Genomic DNA, 26,861 nt, shown 5'->3' with positions numbered 1-26,861 from the left:
CTTTACTGAAGCTGCAAAGGAAAAGGCGGACAGCATCGCTCAGTAAGAGCTAATCCAGAAGATGTAAGTCTGAGTTGGAATAATTTTTTTTTTAATAGGTCTGATAACATTTTCATATTTGCAGAATGAACTGTGACTGTGAAAGACCTATCCAATAATTTTTAGGCTATTCTGAATTCAGAGCAATCAAAAGAAAGAAAGGAGGCATTCTGCCACCTTGGCAAGTCTTAATTATTCAGTATCCCCTTTTTTGTCACAAACAAACGTGACAAACACCAAGTAGAATACCAAGTTGGAAACTGTAGCAGGACCTAGTCAACATCTTTATTCTATTCTTTTTATTCAAGAAGTCTGCAACGGTACTGCTAGGAGATGGCAAAACTAATGAGGTTCACAAAGAAAGGTATTTATCACAAGACTCAATGCTTTTTCTTACAAAGGGATGACAGCTGATTGCCTTGCCCTGCTTGTTCATACAAATCAACATGTTAAGCTGTCAATATGCATACAGTGCATTTAAGGAGCTCTTAAGATTGACAGAACTCTAAGTCATTCAGGTATTTGAGAAAAAAAGGTTTCCTGCATCTACAAATGGTAGAGCTAAATACTGCGGCCTGAAACAAGACATCAGTGCCAGTAGCATGTGTAATGGGAATGGTGAGCAAGAACAGAAAAAACCTAGCACTTCTTACACATTCTCTGCATCTGCACATAGCAGAAGAATTTCAGACAACTAATAAGAGATTAGTCACAAGTCACTTGTGTTTAAGCCTAAGGTCACAGTTTAGGAACTGCAGGAATAAGAATAATAAATTAAGTGCCCAGTATAAGGCCAAGTAAGTCCAATGAAAATGCTCTTGCCTCAAACTTAGGATTGTTGAAAAAGCTCAATACCTGACCACTGGAGTTCAATTTCTGAGACACCAAAACTCATTACAGATATTTCAGCTTGCGCCAGTTTCATAAGTTGAGAAAATAAAGTCAAAAGGGATATAATCTTGAACTATCCCACCATCTGCTACAAGCTGATTAGTCAGACATACATGAACAGTGCAGGTGACATGGTTTATCATGACAACAGACTACGCACAGCCAGAATTAGTGATCTCATTTATAACTACAAACCCTTATCTCTCTTTTTTTCCCTTTTCTGCTTACTCCAAACATGAAGTTTAGAGTTTCTCACCCCAGCCTAGCCAAGTCAGTTATTTCTATTAGTGAGAGACTCCTCATCTTTGAAGTGCCTTGTGAAGCAAGATGAGTAGGGAGATGCAAACAAGTAAATAGACAAGTACCTGAGATTACTCAGCCTAGGACAACTTGGTTAATCTGGTGGCACAGAGTAAAGGTGTTTTCAAGGACTACATCCACTGAACTATCATTAACATGGATTTGATTATCTCAAGAACCGTATTTGCAGAGGAGGAAAAACAGAAACTTCCAGACACATCTGGCATCCATTTTGTATCTTGCAGTATTCCTCATCTCTGTGGAATTCCTCAGTATGCATACTACAAGATGATGAACTTTGTCTTTGTTTTAATTGACAGCATCTCTTGCTGTGCAGAAAAATACTGCTGGAGTGCACAGGGTAGATTTCTGAATACTTTGGGAGAACCAAACATCTAATGAACAGATCTGAGTTTCAAACAGCAAGTCCTCAATGGCTCACAGCTTCCTCAAGATGACCAGCACCAGTACTTTCAAACAGATGCACAACCATTATGCCAACCAAGCTGTGTTTGGTGATTCGGTTCTGTATTGATGGTCTGTAAGAGGAAACTGTAATGCCAGTCACACATTAGATGTGAAAAACACACTGCTCAAAAAAAAAAAAAAAAAAGGAGGGAAGGCACAGGAGGAAAGTAAAAAACTCAAAAAGATGGTTCCCATAAAGAAAGAGCAAATTAATACACCTGGGACTTTTGGTACCAGAATTTGTACCACTGGCAAAGAATGCTAACACTGAAACAGGATTGCTAAAGGGCATTTTCTCCATCATCAGTTAGAAAGGCACATACACAACTTTTTCCCAGAGCGTCTGCTATACCTGTCACTACCAGACAATACCAAACTCAGAACCTTTGCTTTTAGAATTACCCTTCCATTTCTGAATCATGACATGATATCCATCAGGAACAGCAAGGAACAAAACAGTATTACCTACAGACATAAGTATGTATTTCCCTTAGATGAATCACACATGTAGGTAAAATAACTCAGAAAAATCTTGACTTGAAAAACAGCATTTTTTGTTAGTTTAGCATGACACTGTGTCAGGACAGTGACAGCAATATACAAGTTATTTGTAACAAATGTCCCAGTAAGGAGCATTTAGGTTTTTCCTTCTTGTCATCTCTTTCTAACAGGCATTTTGTCAGCTGGAGAGGAAAGAATGTGGAACAGGGCAGGGCAAAAGAAACATGAGATAACCTGTCTAAATTCTGTAAAAGTCATTTCAGTTACTTAACCTCATCAAAATGTAATAGTTTTCTCAGAGATGCTTACACCTCCATCATGACCTAATAGCTGACTCATAACATCCATGTTTAAACTTATAATATTATATATACTTATATTTGAAATACTCATGTGAACTAGGGAACTGTAATTTACCAGCAAAAAAGGTAAGACAATGCAGTTTTTAACTGGAAGTGCTATAGGCAAGCACCAACAACAAAAAAATTGAAAACAGTGTCTAGGCATGTTATGCTTCTTAGAATACATGGTTATTCACATCTTTTCCAGATTATATTCTTCTCTTCCTAACTGATTTGGTGCGAAAGCAAAAAGCATGAAAATTCCATCCAGCTATTATGGGGTGACTAGGCAAGTCATTCATTGTAAGAGCTGATGGTTGCTATCAGCAAAAAGAACAAGCTAAGGGTAATTCTCTTCAACCCACTGCAGTCTTTTAAGCTGGGTTATCTACTGCTCTGAGCATGTTTCACCTGTCCTGGAGTTGACTAAAGCTCCACCCACAGCCCCTCCCACTGCAGTAACTCTGGGCTGTGTAGTTCCAGAGTACTCAAACCAAGATCAGTGAAAACATGGAGGTCACACAACATTCTCTTCATGGTGGCAATAATCCATTGAGGAGAAAAAAAGAAAAGGGGAAGAGGGGAAAAGTTCACCTCTCATGAAGATCCACAGCCTGGTTATTTCAGATGGTCAGTGCTTATTGAAGACTGTAGAAGAAATTCACCAAGAAATTCACCAACAGAAGCTTTGTTCCTAAGCAACCAAAACTTACTCAAAATCTTTACTGAATTTTGTTTGAGTAACAAATTGCTGAGTTGAGTAACAAATTCAAACTGAGTAACTAATTGCTTCCAGAATACTTGTATCTCAAAATATGCAAATCTTTGATTGAAAAAGATACCCCAGACTACTTCCATTAATACTAATTAATTTAAAATCTTGGCTGAGAATTTTCATCAATGTAGCACAATGAAAGTATTTTAATAAAACCTTATCTATTCACTCACAACTATGATTCTAGTAATAGTTTCATAAAAACTGTAGTAGAAACAGAAGGGTGGGAGAAGAGGTATTTTGCAATTCGCAAGACATGACAAAAAACATTTAAAGCAACTCTCAAGACCAACTTACTTGACTGTTAAGTTTTATGAATTAATATGCCTTCTGTCTCCCTGTTTAAAGGCTTACAATCATATCTAAACAGTTAAATTATTTGGAACTTCATCAGGCTTAATTAATAAGCAGTATGTGTAAGAACACGCATGCTGACAGTCACACGTCCAGTTTAAGTCAAGTGCACTGAAAAGCTATAGAAAAAGGAAAAATTATACTTGTGTGTACCTGAAAATCCCTACTTCAAGCAAAAAGATCTACACATCTGTGACAGCTGGGAACACAGGCCGTGTGCATGGGGCAGGACCAAAACAGCCAGTAAACAACAACAGAACAAAAACCAAACAAACTTGCAACACCAAAGGTTTTGAAAACTTCCAAAGTCTGTGAACTCCATGTTAATGACATTGTGTTTCCAAAAATTACTTTTTTCCACTACAGAGTTTACTATTCAATAAAAAAAATCTATTTTTCATGTTAGTAGGCCCTTTTATGGTTCCTACACACATACAGGCAAATTGAGTGAAAACATTTATCTAACTGCTTGAAAACAAATTTCAGCAAAGTAAATACTCACAGTTTTCATCTTCCTAAGGTGACAATACCCATCACTGCATGACTTTTGCCCTCAGTGTGACTCCAAAATAAGGAGCAGAATTATTTTTAAATGTGACTGTCAAAAAATAAGACTTCACAGCTCATTTTTCCCTAAGGAAAAAGTAATATCTGGCTAGATATTGTGCAACAGATAAAGAGCATTAGACAATTACCCAGTGAAGACCACCATTTCACCTAGCAAGTATCTTTACATTAATCTTGCTTTACCTTTCTGAAGATGCTTAACACAGTGATGGAAGAACAATGTACAGAAAATGTAATTTTAACTCCAATTTGAGAATACTCTATACTGTTACACTTTTAACTGCAACAAAGACTGTAATACTGAGATGAAAATACAAATTAAGTCTGCAAGTCTTACGTTCATGTTAGCACGTGCTCAACTGTTTACTTCTAATAGCTATGCTTTAAGGCAAGGTAAATCTTACTGTTATCTATAAAACACTGAGTTCTTTTTATTTTACATTATCTGGTATAAAAATTCCCTCCCACTGAAACACTGCATTCATGCATGGTTCATGGTGATGCTGTGAACACTAATTAAGAGAATTCAAGTTCTTATTACGCAAGGGTGGAATACTAATTAACATGTTTGGAGTCTTCCATAATCAGTCTGTGCACTAGATCAGCATTTCCAAATAATTTCACAAAAACTAGATTTGTTCCTGTAAATGTTTTTCCTCAATTGTTTGCGCACTCCGCTAACGCTTCTGAGATGAGGCTGAATTCCTAACAGCCTGGAATTAAGGGGGTGAGACATGTTTAAGTTTATGACTTTAAGAGTCTTTAGAAACTATCTTCTCTTTCAGCATAGGGACTTGCTGAAAGAAACTTTATAGAAGAAAGCATATCTAAAAATATTACTATCAGATTTTAAGAGATTATAGGAATTAATCAAGAAACAGTGAAGACTGAAAATATCACCCAACAAAACACTCCATTACAGATTTTTAAAAATACATTTTTTTAATGGACAAACCAAGAGACATCATCAACATTTAGTCTCAGCTGCAGTAAAACCATTAATGATGACATCCCTTGAAAATCTATTACCCAGTATTTTCACACTGAGAACAAACAGAAGACTTGCAATTACTGAATTTCTAAATGTTGACTCTATAAGTATGCCACTGTAATGCAGAACATCCAAAAATTTATGTCATTCCATTAAGTATTTGAGGTGACAAGTCACTTCTGTTAGGAAATACAGTCTCTTGTGGAGAGGACTGTGCAGTTCTTCAGACACTGACAGCTTTTCTTCACTTAATACAGAACCCACACAGACTAGTGTCCCATGACAGCTTGTCCTGAGTTCCTAGAATGCAGCTTCTAGGAAGAATGTCTCTAGAACAGAAGCTGAGAACTGGGCCTAGGAAGCCCTTATTCCATCAAGTGGCATTCCACTATCCAGACTATTTTTACTGTATATAGCACTCTCTGCACACAATGCAAGCAGAACTGGCTTTGTACACCAGGTATGCTACAGCAAACTGCTGTAGAGTTTCCTAATTTCAGACTGATTTCTGCTCAACTGAGATGTCTGATCCAAAAACCAAACTTGACAGGTATGAACTCCACCTAACAAAGAAACAGAAGTAAGCGACTGCTTTTCAACTAACCTGTTCACAGAAGATTACAGGGGTAAAAATCCTTTCTTGAAAGAAAACACAGCTTCAAGACCAGGCTGAATGTCCAGCAAATAATTTCATATTGCCAGTCATGCTGAAATAAACTGCTTTCTTGAAGACCAAAACAAAAGAAACACTCGGGGAAGCAGAGAAAGCTCAAAAGCCTATACAGGAAGTCAGATAAAAATTGGAACCACATCAGAGGATATTACCCCATGGTTCATAACTAGCTGATCTGAATTCTCCTCCAATTCTAAAAGCAGGCTGAGGTCTTCCTTTTAATAAAGACTTACACAGCAGTAAAATGAAGACTAGATCCATTAGTTATAAACGGAGAGGCAGATATGGAAAAAAAAAATCCTTCAAGTTACATTTTCAACAAGCTCTTAAAAACTATTAAATATCTAGTATTCGTAGAGAAAAAAATCAGGTTTTTATAATTTTCTCATGTAATCACACAAATCAGTATTTCTTACTTACAGGAAATCTTACTTTTTAGGGGGTTGCTTTCTTCTATCATCAGTGTCTTGGCTAAGGTAGGTAGAGTTCAGTTTTATGAACCTTTCTATATTCTAGAAACAGTCTATCCTCATATTGCTTCCACACTGTATGCCTGTCTTTGAATAAGGTGTAATGTTCTCTACCAACTATTTAGCTCTAGTATTTCATTATTTCGGAAAAGCAACAAAAAATATTAAGAACATGAACTGCTTGCTTTTTTGTTCTATTTAATGTTACAAAGCAATGAAAGAGTTGCAATCTCTTTCTTCTGCATCAACAGATCATTTAATAAATTCCCGTGCAGTTACAGTTGTGCAACCCTATTAAAGACAACAGAGTTATAGGGGCATGACCAGAGGCTTAATTTGGCTACCAGTATTTTTCTTACCCATGCTAGACTACAAAAAGGAGAACAACCAGCCTGATTTCAGCCTGACAGGAGAAAAATGCCTCTCTTAACCTCCCTGAAGGTACCTGCTATGGAAGCACAGCAAGCACTGGACTTCTCAGACACCAGTAATACATGAATGTAACAGAGCTTAAATTCTACTGATTGATGCAGTGCCAAGCAACCTTCCTAGCTGTATAAGCCATGTTTCAACACCAGAACACTCCTGCCTCTATCATGCCAAAGTGTACAGTTCTATACCGCCTCAAATTCTGAGTTCAGTCCACATAAATAGTGATCCTTGCACACAGGGAGCATTTTCAATGGTTTCTGAATGACTCAATACACTACCTATACTGGAAATCCAACACTTGCAGAGGTCTCAGCTATCCAATACCTATGCCAAAAGAACACACTGCTCATGCATGCTCTATAACCTATTTGGCTTCTGTTGTCCAGTGAGAAGCACCTCAATAACCACCGAACCACTAGCTATCACCTTACCTGGGCAATTTCTCCTTGCACGTTCAGTATCAAATCACAGCATAACAGGGAAAGACTAGCAGGGTTTCAAGAGCCGAGTAGACTGTAACTACATGCACTTTTTTGCCAGGCTAGGGATTGATAATGCCTAATCCAGATCTTGTGTATGCACGTGGGAAAATACTATCGTATCTCTTAGAAGTTGTTTTTGAACAAACAAGTCTGTATTTTGACAGCTGGCAACTGGAGCAAGAAGTTCCCTACGTGCTTCTTGTATGTGTAGAGAAAGGTGAGATGCAAACTGAACCTACATATACTTATCAATATCCCACAGTTCAATCACCAGCTATGGTTCCACACTGAGAAACCAAGAAAAATTCAATATAATTTCCATTAGTATTTAAACACATGATATATCAGCTATTCAGTTTTAGATATTCCATCAGTCTTAGCTCATGGTAAGATGACATACCCATCATGTCTACTTTTCTTAGCAGATAAATCATCTCCTGCTGCAGGTCTCCTCTTTTTCCTTGGAGGCATCACTTTACTAAAGCAGTCTGATGAACTGCAAGACCGAAGACTTCCTACAGAGGGAATTAAAAACACCAGCACAAAGAAATGAAACTGTTGCAGACCAGTTAAACTGTGTCCACTTACAGGCATATTACAAATTGAAGGGAAGGAAGTTAGGGGATTTAAAAATTATAAAAGAAATGGTCTCCTTTCAACAGCAAAATCCAACTCACGTTTACATGGTATTCTATGACCAGATTTCCATTAAAGTCAAAAGCACTATACCAAAATGTACGGTAGCACTAGCATTACAGCAGTCAAGAACTGAAACTATCCTGAAGAAATATTTAGGTCCTCAAAAAGTCATCCTTATTTTTAGTCATTTATTCAAATCACGACTTCTAAGAGTTGATCATTGCTTTTTGAAATACAGATTAAGTGAACACCTACCTCTAGAAAACAGAACCCTTTATTTTCAAGCCCCAAGATTTTTGCGATACAGAGAGCAAGAGGTCAGAAAGCTTTTGTTTGTTCTTTGTAAGAGGGTTTTTTTCAGGTTTTTTGGGAGGTTTTATTTTGTTTGTTTTGCAGGGATGAGAAGAGACATTCAGCAACCACCAGGGGAAAAAAAACATCAGCGTCTGGCGGTATTATTTAGACTGAATAGTTCTCAAAAAATGAGGGTCCCCAAGTAGGAAATAGCCAATTCGAGACACTGATGCCAATCAGGTGGCAGTCTTTCCATCCCCTTCTCTCAGCTACACACTCCTATGTCTCTGGTAACTCTTCAGCGTGCCAATTCAGCTCACCAAACCTGTAGATAATTAACCAAAGGAAAAAAAAAAAAGAATAACAACTTTCTGTATATTAGCACAAGAAAGAACATAGGACCAGCCCTTTTGACCACAGCAAGTCATTAAATTGCTTTTGCTGTCTCATGAAAACAGTAGGCTAACACTCCAGGCAAAATTTTGTCCTACTTTCATAAGCTGAAGACCACACTGACACCTGAGAAAGGTGTGTGTAAGAGCAGCTCAAAGAGCTATCAGAGCTGTAAGTGTTGCACAGAGAATTTGAAAGGAAAAGGAAGAGAGAAGTAAGGTATAAAAATCCAGACATAAAGCGATGCCAAAGAAATTTGCAAGAAAACATTAAGAACTCCAGCATTCCTAAGCTACCTCCTCTTTGCTATAACAGTAACCAAGTTGAGCTATGCTCAGTTAAGATGCCCACAAAATCTTTTATCTTGCATCACAGCACAAAAGCAAGCAATAAAATTTTGACTGCTTTTTGACACCAAGGGAACAGACTGAAATCAGAGGCCCAATTCCCAACACGTACTGACAGCAATCTTTTGCTTACCTATTCTTCGAATCTTTGAAAGGCTCTCTCCTGTTATAGGAGAAACACATGTAAGGAACCTTACAGCCTCACAGGCTTTGCTACATGAACGTTATTTCACACATGCACAGAAACTCTCTCGTGCAAGAAAAGACTTATTTCTCTAGAATTATCTAAAATGTTCAACCTAATTTTTACCTCAAGATGAACTAATCTGGTTTCAGTTAATAAAGCTTTTGCACCAAGTACGCCTTCTTTGTTCTTATATTTATATTAATTTCTATTTATTAAGAAGAGAATTGATCTCTCTAGTTCAAGAAATACTCTCCAGTTAAAAAATATTCTTCCTATATATGTTTTTTTAACCCTAAAGCTCCCTCCCCATTATTGTCCCAGGAAAGTATGTCCATACACTGTGTTTTTGAAAGAGAATTAAGAGCACTGTAAATTCAAATTACAATTTAACTATTCATCAAAAAACTTGCAAGTATTATACTCCATAAACTATTAGCACAAAAAAAATCATGGCTGTGTCAGAAGAACATACTTCCAGAAGCACTGTCCAGAATGTATTACCAAAGGAAATTAATGACAATACTATTTCTTTTCTTTTTAACAATATCAGATATATTTGAAACAGGTAAGCCAGGGACCATAAAAAACTCACAGTACACTCAGTGCCATTTTACAAATTAAACAAACTAAGGAAACCGACCTGCTGAATGTCATTTGTTCCATCTGATCATGCCTGCACATTAATGACACTGAAAAATTGTATTTTCGTAAGTTATTTAACCTGTGATACTTTATCTTTCAGAACAAATTTCTAAAGACTCTGACAGTAAGTATCTTTGAAAGCCCACACAGACTAAAAACCCCTAAGATGAAAGCAGAACTTAACAGATGGCTAGAAAGAGTCAACAGACTTAAGACACACACATGGAACTTAATAAATGAAAATGTGATAGTGAACACCTCTTTGGATAATGTGCATTTACTTGAGTATAATCTATAGCTGTCTCATTCCTTTGACAGCAAATAGATTGTTTTTAAGTGCCTTTCTTTTAAAAAACAAAAATCTATTTGTGATGGCCATAGGCACTGGATGCTGGTAAAATTCAAGGAAAAAACACACATCCCCCTCACCCCCCCACAAAATTGTGCAGTTTACTGGTCAGTTGATTGTGAAAAGAAATATGCAAGGCCTCTGTGAAAAAAGAAGCACAGCAAAAGATAAAAATAAAATATATGAAAATAAAATAAAACAGCTACAGAACAGAGAAATCATTTTGTCGGACCTGCAACACCATACAAACCAAAGAATTTAACTCAAGAATTCCTGCTTGGACTCTGCCTCCTTAAATGATAGGATATTTTTAAGAAGATAGGTGAACTTGCTTTAAAGGCTTACACTGATCACAGAATTCACTACAACCCAATTTCTCCAATGACTCCTACAAAAAACTTGTACCCTTTTTGGTTTGAATGTAACTAGTTGCAGCTCTCAAACTGACAGAAAAGGGAAGAAAAGAGACAGCTCAGAAATTGGTAGGTGGCTTTTAAATGCACACATACACTTCCCTCACACACTGACAGCACACAGACACCAAGTGGACAAATATATTGCAAATGTTTTCAGAGACATCATCTTAATAACTGAGGTTTGGTCTTCACTAGGTTTTAGCCATTGAATAATCTCTAAACTACTAAAAAAAAACAGTGTTTTACTTTCAAAGCATTTCTTTTGCTACTAAAATTGGTGTATTAAATTTGAAGGGCAGTTACAATTTCTCTGTAATGCAGCAGAATATTTCTTTCTTTTTCATATAAAGCTAAAAATTACCAGTTTGGATATTTTTAGTTTGAACTCCTGCAATTTCCTTATTTACAATACGGCTCACTAAGCAGCAATATTAACCTTTCCTACACAGAGCTTTCTAATTCTAAATATAATTTCTAGGTCTAGCAGTGCACAATGAATTTCAGTTCCAAAAGGCCTGGCCACCTGCAAAAAAACATGCAGCTACCTGACTACATGCAAATTTGACAGAATTTTACTTACCAAGTGCAGCTTCACTGATGCAATTATCTTCAAATTCTCGTTCCTAGGCCTCAACTCAAGACTGGCAGAACCCTCCTAGTTCTCAGTGGTTTTTTGACACATGAAGCTAGCATTTGGAAGGTAGAGCCCCCAAATGGCTGCTGAATAGATCACCACCAGCCAAGGCCTGCCAAGTTTAAATGCTGTTTGCCAAACATCCTATTCAATACTCCCAAATTTGCAGGAGACAAAGCTTCCAAAGGGAAGTATCAATTCAAGAGCTAAAATTCCGCCTAGGAAATATAAAACAGTATACAAAATAGAACCCATAGGAGAGGAGCAGCCCTAGAATAGCAACAAAACCAGAATAAACAAAAGAAAAAAAAGTTCATAAAGAAGAACTCTACAAGCTGTGTCCCTCCAGAAATCATTTACAGGTATGGAATCTTTACCTTCTCTAGATAAAGCCTGTGAGGAATCCTGCTCTTCTGATGCTTCAGTAGAAAGATGCTTCAAACGAAAAATAATTAGAAACTGTGAATGCTGAAGCAACTGGGAAGATATAGCTGCTCACTTAATAATGTAACAAAACGACCACAAGCACAGTTAACAATCATCAATTTTCAGACACAAGATGAGAAAACTAAGATACTCATCAAAACATTAAACAACTTGCAATCCGATTGCAAAAGGAAAACTCATCTTCTCTGTCTTGAATTCCACACTACAGAATTGCCCTGGACTCAAGAGGGGTTTCTTCTCTAATATAACAAAAGAAAAAAAAAGGGCAGAGGCAAAAGGAATTTCTCCTCATCCAGAGTTTCAAGAACAGCAATGAAGTCTTTGTTATGTTGAAGAGATTACCTTACTGCTCTAAACAAGGTGACAACAGGAAACATACTTTTTAAAGACTTTTTAAAGACTTTTTAGTCTGGATAAGTACGTCACAATTTAATTACCAAATCATGACTTTAAGCCATTAATAAGATGCTAGATTTGTAACTATGACATAAAAGCAACTATTATTTCAAACATGAGTTTTCCAACTTAATGCACATACACATACTAAAAAGAAAAAGAAATTGTCTACAGAATTGGAATGCCTGCTGTTCTTACATCTACAAACAGGTGAAAAGGCAAAGGCCCATGATACATTTGAAGTCTACCTCATTTTTCAGATAGATATACATGCTAAATGATAGCACATGAGACTGCAATCATTGTAGGGGATTGGAATTTTGAAGCAAGTTCCACCTTAGCTCTAAAATCACTGCAGGAATTTTGAAACTGCCACTTCCCTGTAGTTCTTTGATGTTTTAAGGCCTAGTTTCAAAAAGGAAACCTGGCTAATACTTAGAAAAGATAGTTTGCTTCAGGTAATTTAGATGTCCAAGACATTTTTTGTTAGCTTAGAAACAACTGCTTTGAAGTAAATGTAATATGCTTTTAAAAGTTACTATTATTATTAATAAATATTAACCTAAAACTAAGACTTTAAAAATAGCTTTTAGAAACCTCTATCAAATTTAGATATGAATATATTAAGTCATCCCAAAAACGAAGCCCACAGTGTAATGACAATAATCACAATAATTCCGTCAGAAGATAAAGAACAATCTTTAACAATAAGGCCTGGGCCAGAAGATTTAGTGTTAAAATAATCTCAGAACTATAAAAAAACCTTCATATGGTTTGGCAACAATCAAACTTTTTGCAGCAATTCTTAATCTGACGTTAAATGAGTTCTAGACAGAGAATCTCAAATTCACAGCATCTATATAGTTCTTTAAATAGTGTAACAAAATTAATAGGTCTTGACAACTTCTTACTGTAAAAAAAAGTTCCAAAAGTTTAGGCACATTGAAGTCAAGCAATTTGCAAAAGTAACTCTTGATAGATTTATCTGAGTTTCTCCAAGTAAGATGTTTCAGAAGCATCAAGTCCCATATGAAACACAAACAGGACACCTCACTGTACTACATTCCCAATGGCTGAAGCAGCTCCTTGCATGTGTATTTGTCCTCATATGAGTCATAAAACACACATTTCAACTGAACATGCCTGGAACTTATTATGCAAACATTTGGGCTTCATCTCTTCCTACAAGGAGACATAAAATAAGGCAGAAGCATAAGAAATAGTGGAAATGATATCTGAAGATGAGGAGGGAACCTGGAATTATCAACCTATACTTTTGGTATATCTCATTTCATATTTATTTCTGGTTTGAAAGATTCTTTTACAACTACTGCAAAAAAAATAACACTCTTTAGCAGTATTTTGTGCCCCAACTCATTCAACAGGCAAGTTTAAACTTTTGAAACAGCTTAACTGAAACAACACCATGCAGGCAATAGGACACCACCAGTGTCAGTATAAAACTGTTCTTCAATGCCAGCAACATGCTCAAGCACCTTCTAATAGAAGTAACAAGAGTGCCAAGGCTAATTTCTTATACTTTATGACAGAAGTGCTAAGCAAGAAGCAAGACAAATTCCAAATACCTCAAGTACATCAACACTTACTGATTAGTGAGAGAAGAGAACTACCTCAATGCTTCACAACAGGTCTTGGTGATCAAGATAAACAAAGATTACAGAATGCATTTTCATACATGGAATCAGTATGTATCTGTTGACTTTAGAGCACCTGGGTCACAGAGAAAATTCCAAGTCTTCATCACGAGATGGGAGAGGACATCAGTTCTAAAATATGGACACTAAAGTCTCTGTCTTGAACTACCTGTCACAACCTCTTTCAGAGGCTTTTCATTTACATAATGAGCTAATTTCAAATATCAAATCATTAACCACACTGAAGGGAAGTACTTCAGAGAAGCCTTTTGTGGCTGGAGTAAGAACTCAAGCATGAAACAGTCACTTGGTGCTGTACAGAGGAGCATGTATAAACCTAAGTGAGCTCTGTCCAATCCCAAGCAATGCAGTCTAATGCATCTCTTCTCATTGCTCTAGGCTAAGAGTGTGCTAGATTTCTAAGTGTGTGCCAGAAATCTCCAGGAGGAGATGACAGCTCTCTCCACTTTCCTAAATGGTAACCTCAAGGTAACATCAGCAAATATAGCCATCACCTCAGGATAGTGAAAAAGTTTTGAGTCAGGTGGTAGGATAGACATGATCAGTTTTAAAGAATAGTTCTGCTGAGTGACTGATCAGGGCACGAAGGCAGTAAGTTATTTCCCTCCCTCCTCAGGTATTACACCTGAAGTACAGAAAGGAAAGAAGAAAAATAAACCAAGGAAACTGCCAGCTCACAAGTAAAAAGGGCAAAAGGAAGTAGCAACTCTTGCAGAACATCAAGTCATAAAGCTCAAATGCTGACAATTCAAGAATGGCAGGAAGCTGGTACCAGGCACCTGAGAAGAAGGCCTAAAAAATGATGACAGTTCTTTGAACAAAACACACATACGAGCTTATAAATAGATAGTACTCAGACACTGCCTGAAAATTGGCACAAGAAACAGAAATAACCTGCATCAGAACCAGTCAAGAAAAAAGCTGGTTGTTTGGAGCACAGCATTTAAACTCGGTGACAGGCATCATAACAGCCAGAGGAGGTCTTGCTTCTGCTCTGTTCTGACTAATGCTCTTTCAAGACTCAAAACACTGTAAGAACATGGATATTCTGTGGTCCAGTAGGTTGAGTGCCAGGAGTGAAAGAAATTTTTCAGTAAGTTTTCTAAACTAACAGATAGTAAAATTACAGATAATGCTGAAACCTGTTCAAGTTCTACATAATTCAATAAATTGAAAGCAAAAACACCTATTTTGAAAAAAACTTAGAAACCCTGGCACTTGTTTCCTAAAACTCCAACAACACCATTTTCAGTCATCTTAGACTTGTTCAATAAAGTGTGTTTAAATGGTTTCAATCTATTTTTACTCCATCCTTATTAAATACCTGTCTGGTGATCGTCTTGACCAACGTCCTCTGTCAGATTCTGCAAGAAACAGGAATGATACAGTTAAACAAGATGGTGATGTTCACTCTTCTGTACCGTTTTTAACTTTTAGTTGGGTTTTATTATTCATCCTAATTACTTAAGGATCATCTACATAAGACTGTAGTCTTTGTGTTTTCAGCTCTTATTTACCTAAAAAGTTACCCTTGCAAATTTAACTAAAAAGTAAATTGAATTCGATACATATTTTTGAGGTTTTTTTCAATCAAAAATGTATCAAATTATTTCAGGAGTGGAAATAATTACCCATTAGGTGGGGAATTGGCAGTATTGTATTGAACAATTCCACTAATAAATGCAGCATTAGAAAGACTGTATTTACCATTTAGCACAGAAATGGCTTTCAGGATAAACACACATACGTGTTCTAAAGGAAACAGATTAAAAAACAACCAAAATCTTGGAAATAAGTTACCCCCTTCTGCAGGCAGGGTGTTTTCCATCAAATTTGCAGTGTACACACAGAAGCCATATCACCATTTCCAGCTATGGTTGCAATAAAAAAATGCAAATAGACAGCACATAAGCAGGAAGAGTCTTCAAAAAAAAAAAAAAAACCAAAAAAAAAAAACAAAAAAAAAAACCAACTTGGTTTCACTTTTTGCATGGGTGTAAGAGGACAGTTTGCTCATTCAATATGTTTTCCAGAAAAACTGTAGGAAACTGGATAACTGTGATGATTACCATCATTAATGTATCCAAGAAAGCTTCTTGTATAGAGGCAACATCTAAATCCAATGTTCAAACGAAGCTCAAACTTCACTCTGACCTCTGAAGTACAATCTTTCATCTTTTACTAATACTGCTTATCTCTTCACCAATTCAAACCCAGCAGCCTTTCACACAACAAGGCAGCTATAATTTTTATAAGTGTAATCACTTAATGATTTCAATCATGAAATATTCTGGACCAAAGCCCTAGCTATTCTGCAGAGAGAAAATGGCAAGTCATTACCAGCCTATTGAGGGTGTGGTAAATCTTGTGAATATTTGCCAGTGTTGATAGATGAGAATTCAGTTGAAAATCTAGAGGGGAAAACAAAAAAAGTTTTAAACTTCTGGTTTCCAGATGCAGCAGTCAATCTTCCTATGTTCTGGCTATTTAACAAAATCATCACAGAACTACAAAATAAAAGTCATCTCGACATTTTTGCCCAATATTTTTCAGCGCTGGCATTTTCACCACTTGAGTAGAGTAACTGAAATCTGCAAAAATATATCCTACATATGCATTTTTCTTAAGGCATGGATGACCCTCAGCAGAACAGAAGTATGGCTAACTATAACTACAGCTGAATAAAAAAAAACACCCCAAAACTCTTTTTTCCTTTACATTTGGAATCATTATAATATCCACGTTACCCAGTCCTTCTGTTTCATCTATCCCAAAACCAAATTAAGTACCATGTAACATTCTAAAATCATTAATAAAAATCCTAGTTCTTAAAAAAACTGATTTTATTAATATGTAAGTACTTGCCTTTATACTAATTTCCTTGCAAAAGTGACTAGAATACACTTGCACAGTTGAAACATGGCTTTTTAATAATAAACCAAAGGTTACAATGCAGCAGCTGTTAAGACAAGAGCCAAAAAAACTGATAATAAAACATTCTGACATTTCTTGGAAGAAGCCATAGCATAAATGTTAATAATTTTGCTTCCACACTCCAAATATAAAACACTTGAGTTTGCTGCAGTTGCTAAAGAGTAACAAATTCATTTTTCTCTATTCTTTTGAACTCTCTATTTTTGCTAGGAATGTGGCAAGAACAAAACTGGAAAGTAAGTAATTTACAAAAGAAAGCTGAGATCCAGCCAGACAGCAAGCAAACCAAGAAGAATCTCAGAAGCTGAACACAAACTGCCGAGAGGGCTTAAACACAGCTAACTACTATAGAGTATCTCCATTTAAAATTAAAATAAATTAGCTACCCCACTAGAACTCATGTGCCAGAACACTCTAGAGAAAGGTACTGTATGATAACCAAAGTATTCCAAGCAAATTTCTAGATGTGAAAAGCTCCTGTATGTGCCTAGTGTCATTACCCAGCTAATGCACTAAAGCATTTCTAATATGAGACATTTATTTTGGCTTTGCCCAGAAGGTCAAAAACATGATTCCCTTATTTCCATCCAGAGCATTTCAAAGGAATGCTCTCAAGATACATTTAATATGACCCAGATAAACAAGAGTCATCATTAAACATCCAACTGCCAAGTCAAGCGAACCGCACTGCCATGGAGTTAAACAAGTGGAACTGAAGAAACTGCCTGCTCCAAGTGTACTTGTTCCACACATCACTGTGGAATTCTCTTCTCACAGTGAATTAAAAAATAAGTGAATAAATCAAAGGATACAGTCAGGAATCAGACATTTAATATTCATTACTTTAGCCAGAGTACCATTTCATTAATTGCTACCTATTTTTTAACATGTTGTCTGCAATCCACCACAGCAATGTAATTGCTCCAAGTCAGAAGTACCAGAGATGGAACTTCCAACTTAAGCTAACTTCATATATATAAAGTCAAAACAATCCAGATCTTCTTACCTACAATAAGCAATAAGACAATCCAGATCTTCTAAGCTACAATAGAAAGCTCTTGAACCTTGAACAGAGTGCTAGAGTCTTTCCTGCATTAAATGCTCAATAAAGTTACATTTTTGCTAGTAAAACAACATTAAGCAGAACCATTATGCAAGGAAAAAATTATCCTGAGTTTCTTAGTCAACCGTCAATTCATATAAAGCAATGAGAAAAACCAAAATGAGAGGAGGCAAACAGGGATGAGGACAACAGGCAACATAAAAGCCAGTCTGAGAAGGGCAGGATTCAAAGATAAGATTTGATTTGTTAACTGGCAGACCAAGCGAAACTTTCTGGAATATCAATCTTACAGTATCCCTTGCTGCTTAGCCTAAAATCTAAAAAGAACATGAGTTGTTAAGAGAAACCAGTTGATCTGGGGGTAAGAAGCTGAGAACACTAAGCAAATATTTATTTATTCTCATCTAATATTAACTTTAGATAGCACTTTTAAAAATGGTCAAAAAATATTCTAAAATTAGGGTTATGTATATAGGTATCACCTTTGAAACAACACATTCCTAGGCACTTCAAAACACATAGTTCATGCCAGTACGTTTTGTATGTCCACTGGAAATATCTATACAATTTTAAGCTGCTGCTTCAGAAATAGGTTATATAATTATGATGGACTTACAGGGTTATACAAATGCATTTTCTGGTTCTTATACAAGAAATATCACACCATAGACCTTATGAATATGGAGGACTAGAGCCCAAAGTTTTCCTTCTTTCACAGAGGAAGCTTGCACATTGTAGAGGTATTATCTAGAAGTGAAAACAGGTTTCTTTTACAGTTATAAAAGCAAACGCAAGCAGCACTCATTAAACTAGGGAAGCTAAATTACAGCTCAGGTTATTCTCTAAATTGGTCAGTGGGTCAGTGTTTGCTTTACCTGTATTTCAAAATTATAGACAAAGTATCCTATGCCACTGTGAAAAAACCTATATTGAAAAAAGATGGTTTTTTAAGAAACAAAATCCAAAAAATAACACCTCCCATGGTCAAATAACACTATCTGTGAAATTAGCAAAAAGCACTGACCAACAGTGGTCAAGATGGCAAGCAACTGGACAGCTGGCTGCAACTGTGCTCTTCAGCAACACACCCTCCACACACACCTTCCAAACTTTCCACACATGCAGCCTCCAAAGCTGTGCCCGCTGATCCCCTTGGTCACTCCACTACACCTGGAATCTCATCCACAAACAAATAAACCCAGTCCAGTCCAGCGCCAGCCCAGGGCTCTGAATCACATCACCAAGGAGCTGCAACCCCAGCTGAGTTAGAGAAGAAACAGGAAAGGTCTTCTGAAGTGGGAGCACAATGTGTTAGATTAATCCACCTGTCCATCCCAGCACCTCTGTGAGAGGAGCGATACATCACATGAAGCCACACACTCAAATAGCTTACTGTATGAGCTTTACATGAATAATGCCATCGTGTGTGAAGCTATTTTTCACCTGAAGACAAGAGTTTCAAAGGACATGAATTGTTCCGATTTTTTTTTTCCCTACAGAAACTGCATCCAGCTCCAGTGTGCTCAGCACAGGAAAGCCATGGACTGTTGTAATGCACATTTGTGGCTCACAAGGACAACTGGAGGAATGGAACACCTTTCCTATGAAGAAAGGCTGAGAGCTAGGGTTGTTCAGTGGGGAGAACAGAAGAGTCCAGGGAGATCTTACAGCACTTTATGTGCACTTAGAGCACTTGAAGGGGACTCTCAAGAAAGCTGGAGAGGGACTTTCCAAAAGAGCATATAGTAAGAGGACAAGGAGCAATGGCTTCAAACTGACAGTAGGTTTAGATTAGATATTAGTAAGAAATTCTTTACTGTGAGGGTGGTGAGACCTTGGCACAGGTTGCCAAGGAAGATGTGGATGCCCTAAGCCTGAAGTGTGAGGCTGGATGGGGCTCTGAGCAACCTGGTCTTGGTGGAAGGTATCCATGCCCAGAAATTGGAACGAGGTTATCTTTCAGGTCCCTTCCAGTTCAAGCCATTCTAAGATTCTGACATACCACAAAGTTTATTGACCTCAAATCAGAAGAAGGAAACCTGCTTGTTTTGTAAATACTGAAAGAAGATATGTGGAAAATCTGTGATTACTTTAAGGGGTGTATGTCAAACAAGCATACATGTTTTCTCAATTAAATTATTTTTCATGCAAAAGGCAGCTGATCTTCAGTGAAGCAATGAAAATTCCAAATGATATTAAATATTTTGCAGTAATTCAGAATGTAATGGCTAAAAACAAAACCCGAGTAAAATAATTGCGTATCAAGAACGCAGAAAGGAAAGAAATGACAGAGGCAACCTAGTTTCATGGAATTTAAACCTTGTCTGTAGTTTGTCATTAGCACAATGTTAAGTGTTAAAGGCTGGCTTAGTCAATTAGTCACAATGATGTACAATTTAAAATTAAAAAGAAAACAGTTTTAAAATAATTTTTAGAATATTATAGGTTAAGGTTTAAACTATGGACCTGAGAGTTACAGAGAGGTACAGAAACAAGAGCTAGCTGGGCTTGCTTCCATTACAAATCAGAGAAGAAACATTCTACACCCTCTCATTAATGCACACATTAAATACATTTGAGTTTTTTGGTTTGTTTGTTTGGGTTTTTTTGTTTCTTTGTTTCTTGTATCTTAAATATAAGCAAAGTATACAGATAAACTGGACTCAAATACTCTGCTTTCCTGTCTGAAACGAAAAAACTTTAAAGGTCAAATCCAATTTTTTTATCAGAAGGAGCAATGTGTTACCAACCTATTTAAATGAACATCTGAATACCAAGAAGGAGAAAAAAAAAAAGGACCTGCCTGAACAAAACCTTTAACTTAGTTCCTGCTGTGGAAGTTTAAAGCTTGGACAAAACACAGCTATAGGGTAGAGTACAAATTTATCAAAAGCCTAGTAAAAAATTAACAGTAGTAGTAAACAAGAGATCAGCTGACTCCAAGTTTCCTTTAAAAGCTTCTAATTTTTTTTAAGCAAAAAGAAAACCTATACAAAAATCTCACTTTAACAGCAGGTCTAAAAACAGCCTTAATAAATATGCCACATATACAATATTAAAATTTAAATACAGAATTAGCAGTAGTAATAACATAGTAGCAGCTCTTATTACTGCTAAGATATACCTGTAAACTTCTCAGAAAAAAATTAACAGAAAACATGCATCAGGGAAACTCATACCTAAAAATTAAAATAGCATGCTTAGTCTTTTAATTGCTTTCCTTGCTTTCAAGTAATAGAGATAGAAATAGAACTTGTAGTAGTACTGGCAGTAATACTTCAAAGTTACATTGCCTTAGTTAGCTTTAAATAAACTTTACTTATTCAGAAAATAGTAATTTAATCTTCTATGAAACATACCATTTTATGTTCTGTAGTGTACTTACAAAATTATCCTAAGAGCAATACAATTTATAATGATGAATGATTAATTGACTAATGGACTTCAAGGTTCAGATCTGAAACCTCCATTTGGTGAAAGCCCTCAAGAGTCACCTTCAGGAAGCAACATTTTTGTATTCATTACTAAATACAGAAGGCAAAAGAAAAACGTGCATCAATCCTACTTACACAAAAACTTAACACACCTGAAGATGGAGAATCCCAAACTGCAGCACACAGAAGACAGGAGCTGACTCTGCATTCCTGTCAAAGACAGGACGAAGAAACTATTTCCAGTGTGTCTGTAGCTGTGTCCCTGCAGGCACTAACACCCTATACCAGGGCCAACCTGCACAAGAATCCTTTCTCCCAGTCCATCGTGTGACAAGAAGCCTTGAGTCAAGGGAGACAGAGAACAGGCTTGAAAAGCAGGGTCTCCCTTGATTCGGTGTGGTCAAATAAAAGGCATGATTCAGAAAGTAAGGAAAACAGCAGTGAATTCCAGCTTGGAAAGTGAGCACGTGCAATTAGTTGGGAAGATCCAACCTATCTTGAGGAGCATCAGGACCTAGCCATTAAAGCTAAAGTCACCGTACTGCAGAACGTTTCTCCTGCCTGCCTGCACCGAGCTCAGAGCTACTGCTGACACCAGTGGTATCCAAAACCCACAGCTGCAAATTGGTGCATATTTTCCAAACACAACAGCCTAAAATGTTCTGAAGCAAAACACAGACTGACTTCAGCTAGTAAATAAAAAGCCCTACAGAAAACCCAAACCCAAGCAAAAAAATATGGTCGGAATTACTACACACATCTTAGAATCACTTAAAGGTAAACATTCAACCACTCAACTCTTAACTTTTGGTATTACCACTTAGAATGACTACTGCAACAAAATATTTTAAGGTCACTGCATGCTACACAGATAGGAAAAAGCATAATTCTTTTCTGCCCCCATAGGAACAATTTTTTATTCTACCTAGGTGTTTTTGGAGTGTCCTAATCTGAAGGCCTGTTTATAAAAAGAGCTACAGCAGTTTAAAGTTAATTGAGAATTTTAGAGCAATTTAAGCTGTGCAGAATTTGTGTAACTGATACTTCAGTTTGAATACATTTCCATTTACCTTAAATTGATTGAACAAACAAGAACTAGGCTAATTCTCCTGTACTAGCATACAGGATAAAATACTCTGCACAACTGGCTCATGGCAGGATTTGGGTTTGCTTGGGATGCAGTGATTTTAGTTGGATGTTTCATGCTACATAGCAAAAACCTAACATTAAGTGCGTTTCTGGTGCAAAACATCTGCTTCTGTTGATAAATGCCTTCATCCAGTCTAACACTTATTCCACCATCAGATTAACTCAAACCAAGTGTCAGTGAACTTGTTTTGCATCACTGGCTGCCATGACCTGAGAGGTTCTTGCAAGCATTGCTGTTAACTTCATGCTAAGTGTTATCTGGCATCCTACAGAGGGCATAAAGGTAAAATGAACTTTGTATCTTGTGCTCTAGCTAATCCAGCAGAAACGCAACCCTGTCAAGCACACACTACTGGGGTATCCAGCACCGTGCACATCTGGTATGCATCATGATGGAGCTGCAACAGCCTAGAAACAGCTATGCCAGTCAAAAGTATTACTGTGCCAGCTGCTTTCTTCTTCCTCCGTGCCAAAATTTACTGACCCCACAACTCTGCCAGCAGCACAGGTCGTGGCCACATTCCCTAAACCACTTCAGCCAAGAAATCAACCTGCCAGTTTAGACAACCTAAGTAAGTGGCAAGAGCTAAGCCAGGTACATTTCACTGAGTGGATTAGAGTGCTCCTACAAACCACTTTACCAACAGAGCAAGGGAAGCAGTAATCTACAGCTAATGAGCAGTAACGAGCAGCTGCAGCACACCCAGCCCCACAGTCTAAGCAGCGACACATCTGCATCGAGTGTGTCACACCAGTTCCCCAGGACAAGCCAAAGCCTTGCAGCTCTAATTATATATATAACCACCTACATACATATACATACACCCCCCACTGAATGAACTGGTAGATGTTTCTATCTCTTTATGAGCCAAAAGTAAAAATTCTGTTTAACATCAGAACATGATTCTAATTAAAACAATTTAATTGGACAGTACAACAACAGTGCTGGCACTTTTAAATTAAGGATTCTACTTCAAGCCCCTGTTAGTAGTCCTATTTACTACAAAAGAAATAATCACCCTATTAAATGCTCTAATATTTACATAGGATACAAGCGTTGAACACTTTCACAGGATGTACTGTACTTCCTAGTGCTATGCTTTTTGGCAAGCACAAGACAGACAAATTGAGTGGGTTATCTTCTGCTTGAAGACACAAACAAAACTAGGAACGAATGCTTTGCAAAAGCCCAATGTCTTTGCTTTCAATACCTGCAAAGAAAGTGTGGGAGGAGAGGAACTAAAGAAAACACAGGATTAATAATTCACTAAGAGTTAGCACAAAAAGTACTCAGACAAAAATAAATTTAAATTAAGTGCTGCAATTACACAAATAAGAGCTCATCCTGATATAACAGAATAAACAGAAGCAATAAAAACCAACTTTACCTGCCTAATACAACCTATTGCATGGTCTTGTAAAGAGAAGCTTTTCCAATTACAGCTACAGGAGCTACAAGAAATTTTTAAGGAAACATCTTCAATAGAAAAAAAGGAAAGTTGTTTTCCTCATATGACACGAAAGGTGTGTATTCAGAAAGTAAAACTGAGACTAAGCAAAAATGTATTAATGGAGTTTATATCATGAGAACAGATAAGGATCTAAGAAGGATCAAAAAGGTGGCTCAAAATAAACTCAGTAGAGAGACTACCATAAGCCAGCTTCTGTATGTGTAAAACTATGCTATGAACACTTCTTGCTTTGAGCATTTAAATCAATGAAAAAAATCCAACCACTATGAAACTACAGATAATGAAATTAGCTAATTTAGGAAAACATATCTATTCAAAATAACACATATACAAGCAAAAAAAAAATATTTGAAGCACAAGATTTGATCATTCCACAGCACATTTTTAATTAAAAAGCTTGTAACAGCTGAAGGCTGAGGAAGAATACTCTTCCTATTTTCTGCAGACAAGTTAAAACTAAAAAAATCACTACATAGTCTAAACATCCTACATAAGGGAACCCTGGAATATTTATAAATGTAACTCCTATGTATATTTAATGAGGACCTGCATGTTTTTTGGACAGGGCACATGACAAAAGATACTGAACAGAAGGCATTTTCTAGAATAATTACCTTTCCATTTCTAATATGAGGCAGTTATTTCTGCTTTAATAGCAGCCTTCACCACCAACACATAATGATCCCTAAATATAAAGGTAGAATAAACCAGAACCACTAAAAAATTATATAACCTTGTGAGTAAGAGCCTTTACCAGGCTGCCCCGGTATAGCATCTCATTTTGAGAGACATAGGATTCGAGAAAATCCAGGCATTATGCAGCATTTCTTTCCACCGCTGCTTTAAGGACTTGATCCGAAAGTCAGACCATCATTCATTAACGCGTGATCAAAGCTTCAATTTTTCATTATCTTCCCCACAAGCAAGTTCTACAGTAATAAAGCATTTCAGAGCTGCAACTCCTTTCGCAGTGAGAACACGTTCCTGGGGGATTTCACAGGGAAACCTGTCCTTTTGGCAGGACAGCCTTGCGCTCGGGACGACAGCCCGGTACCTCCAGCGGACGCGGACGGTGCCTGTCCCTGAACCTCGGCCGCCCCACGGCCACGCAGATGTGTGACCCCCTGCGCCATGCAACCCGTCTACAGCAGGCGGTCCCTGCTGCTCGGAACGCAGAGCCAGAAACTCTTATTGCGGAGACAAAGCCCTCACTACGCTCCTCCAAAACAGGCGGCGCGATCCCCCGCGCTCCCCAGGGCGGGCGGGGACGGCGGCTCCGGCCGAGGGTCCGCGGGGCGGGGGCAGCGCGCCCCGTGGCCGCAGGGCCCGCTGGGAGTTGTAGTCCGCCGCGCCGCCCCGATGCGCGGAGCCGCCACCGCAGGGACTCCACCTCCCACCATGCGTCGCGGCTCCAGCCCCCCGCACAAGCAACCCGTTTCTCCCGCACCGGCCCGGCGGAACCCGCTGAATTCACCCCCGCCCGTCTTCCCCTACACACGCAGCTCCGCAGCCCGCGCTCCCCTCGACAGTCCCGGCTCTTTCACAGCCGGCCACGAGGGCCGGCCGCAGCCTCACTCGCTCGCCAGCTAGGTCGGGCAAACTGCGTCACACCCGCCGAGCGCCCCCAGCCCTCACTGGTGCGGCTGCCCCCGCCCGCTCCCGCCCCCGCCCCCCAGGGCAGCGCGCCGAGGGCCGCGGAGCTGCCCTGTCCCCGCGGAGGCCCCACCGCCAGGAGCTCACACACCGCACCGCTCCGCGGCAGTCCCGCACCCGCGGGCCTGAACCCTTCCCCAGCATCGGGAATCCCCGTGACGCGTTCGGCCAAGCTTCACGGGTCAGGGGCAAGACAAGCTGCCCCCAGCCAAGCGGTTCTTTCGGCTGAGCAGCGAGGCTGGCGGCGGGCCCGGCCCCGGCGCTACTCACTGACAGCGGCGGCATCCGAGTGCATTTTCGTGCAGCGCTGCACACGCTGCCGGCCCAGCCCGGCTCCTGCCCTGCTCCCAATCCAGAGCCTGGGCACGGACACCCCCGCCCCGCCCACTGCCCGCGCCCATTGGTCCGGGCTGCCGGGGGACGCGGCGAGCTCCCCCCTCTTACTGGGTGAGACTCCTGCCACTCTTCCCCCGCCTGCCCCTCACCGCCTCCCCGGCCTTCTATTGGGCAGAAAGATGAGCCGGCCACGCCTCTCTTCGCTCTGACTGGGCTCTGGCGCTGCCAGTTTTTCCCGGCCTTTAAAGCGCGTGCAAAGAGCACCACTTTGTGTCACCCGCGGCGCTGATTGGCTATGGGGACCAAGGGCCGCGCCCACGCCCTGATGCGATTGGCTGATCTGGGAAGGGGGCGTGCCCCCAGGGCTGCCCCGCCCTCCAGGGGCCGCGGGCGGGCGGGTTGTGCCCCAGTGGGGGGGGGGGGGGGGCCGGACTGCGGCACTGTTTTGTTAGTCCGTGATCCCCACACGGTGTGCCCAAGTCACCGGCTAGTCTAGAAAGAACCCATTGCTTCTTCCATCTCCCTCTTCCAAAGGAGAACAAATGGCAAGCTGCCAACGCCAGCCGAACGCACACAAGTGTCAGGTCAATGTTACGGCAGCGGCAGGATGGGCGGTGGGGAAGCCTGGGGCCGAGAGTGCTCCTTGCGGGACGATGACAGCGGCTCGTGCCGATTGTCCACGATCCCAGAAACCTAGCGCGTGGAGCCGCCCTCCTTTGCCTCTCCTTTCACAAAGAGGTCTCCATCCGTGAGCCGGGGCAGGAAGGCAGCCTGCAGGTCACTGCTGCTTAGCATGCGAGCTCAGCATCCCGTGTCGTTCCAGGGATAAATGCCGTCCCTGGCACTCCTCGGCGCTGAAACACAGATGCGAAGAGACTGCTAGAGCAGCGTCTGTGCACAGTGGAGGATTATAACAACAGAACAGAGTAATGAAAAAAAACCCTTCCGCTAAGAGGTTAAGTTAAAAGATAGTCAAAGACCACGAATCTAAAGTAGTGCCAGATTTAAGGTAATTGTCCCTTTGGAGTAATGCATTCACATACAGTCCTGAATTAAGTGATCACAGGCTTGTTTGTGTTTCTTTGGGGTTTTTTGTAAGCTTTGCCTTACTCAGTG

At 39.1% G+C, this 26,861-nt stretch overlaps 1 protein-coding gene across 8 annotated transcripts in view; it reads right to left on the bottom strand.

The window, feature by feature from the left end:
- DCUN1D4 (defective in cullin neddylation 1 domain containing 4) overlaps nucleotides 1-25,868 on the bottom strand; it is a 40,441-nt gene extending 14,573 nt beyond the window's left edge. For 3 of the 8 annotated variants that reach the window (XM_062492768.1, XM_062492769.1, XM_062492773.1), the window contains exons 1-4: nucleotides 25,680-25,746; nucleotides 16,045-16,115; nucleotides 15,029-15,068; nucleotides 7,685-7,799 (exon numbers count right to left, since the gene is read on the bottom strand). In XM_062492768.1, coding sequence (XP_062348752.1) covers nucleotides 7,685-7,799; nucleotides 15,029-15,068; nucleotides 16,045-16,115; nucleotides 25,680-25,704 — 251 coding nt within the window. In that variant the 5' untranslated portion in view covers nucleotides 25,705-25,746. Of the gene's footprint in view, nucleotides 1-7,684; nucleotides 8,543-9,090; nucleotides 9,121-15,028; nucleotides 15,069-16,044; nucleotides 16,116-25,679; nucleotides 25,747-25,853 lie in introns of those variants that run through there. The other 5 variants (XM_062492766.1, XM_062492767.1, XM_062492774.1 and 2 more) reach the window with 4 other exon arrangements.
- Between the last annotated feature and the right edge of the window lie 993 nt (nucleotides 25,869-26,861).

This window comes from Cinclus cinclus, chromosome 5 (assembly GCF_963662255.1).
Source record: "Cinclus cinclus chromosome 5, bCinCin1.1, whole genome shotgun sequence".
NCBI lineage: Eukaryota > Metazoa > Chordata > Aves > Passeriformes > Cinclidae > Cinclus > Cinclus cinclus.
The sequence above is the reverse complement of the archived record's forward strand: the minus strand, read 5'-3'. Positions and strand labels throughout refer to the sequence as shown.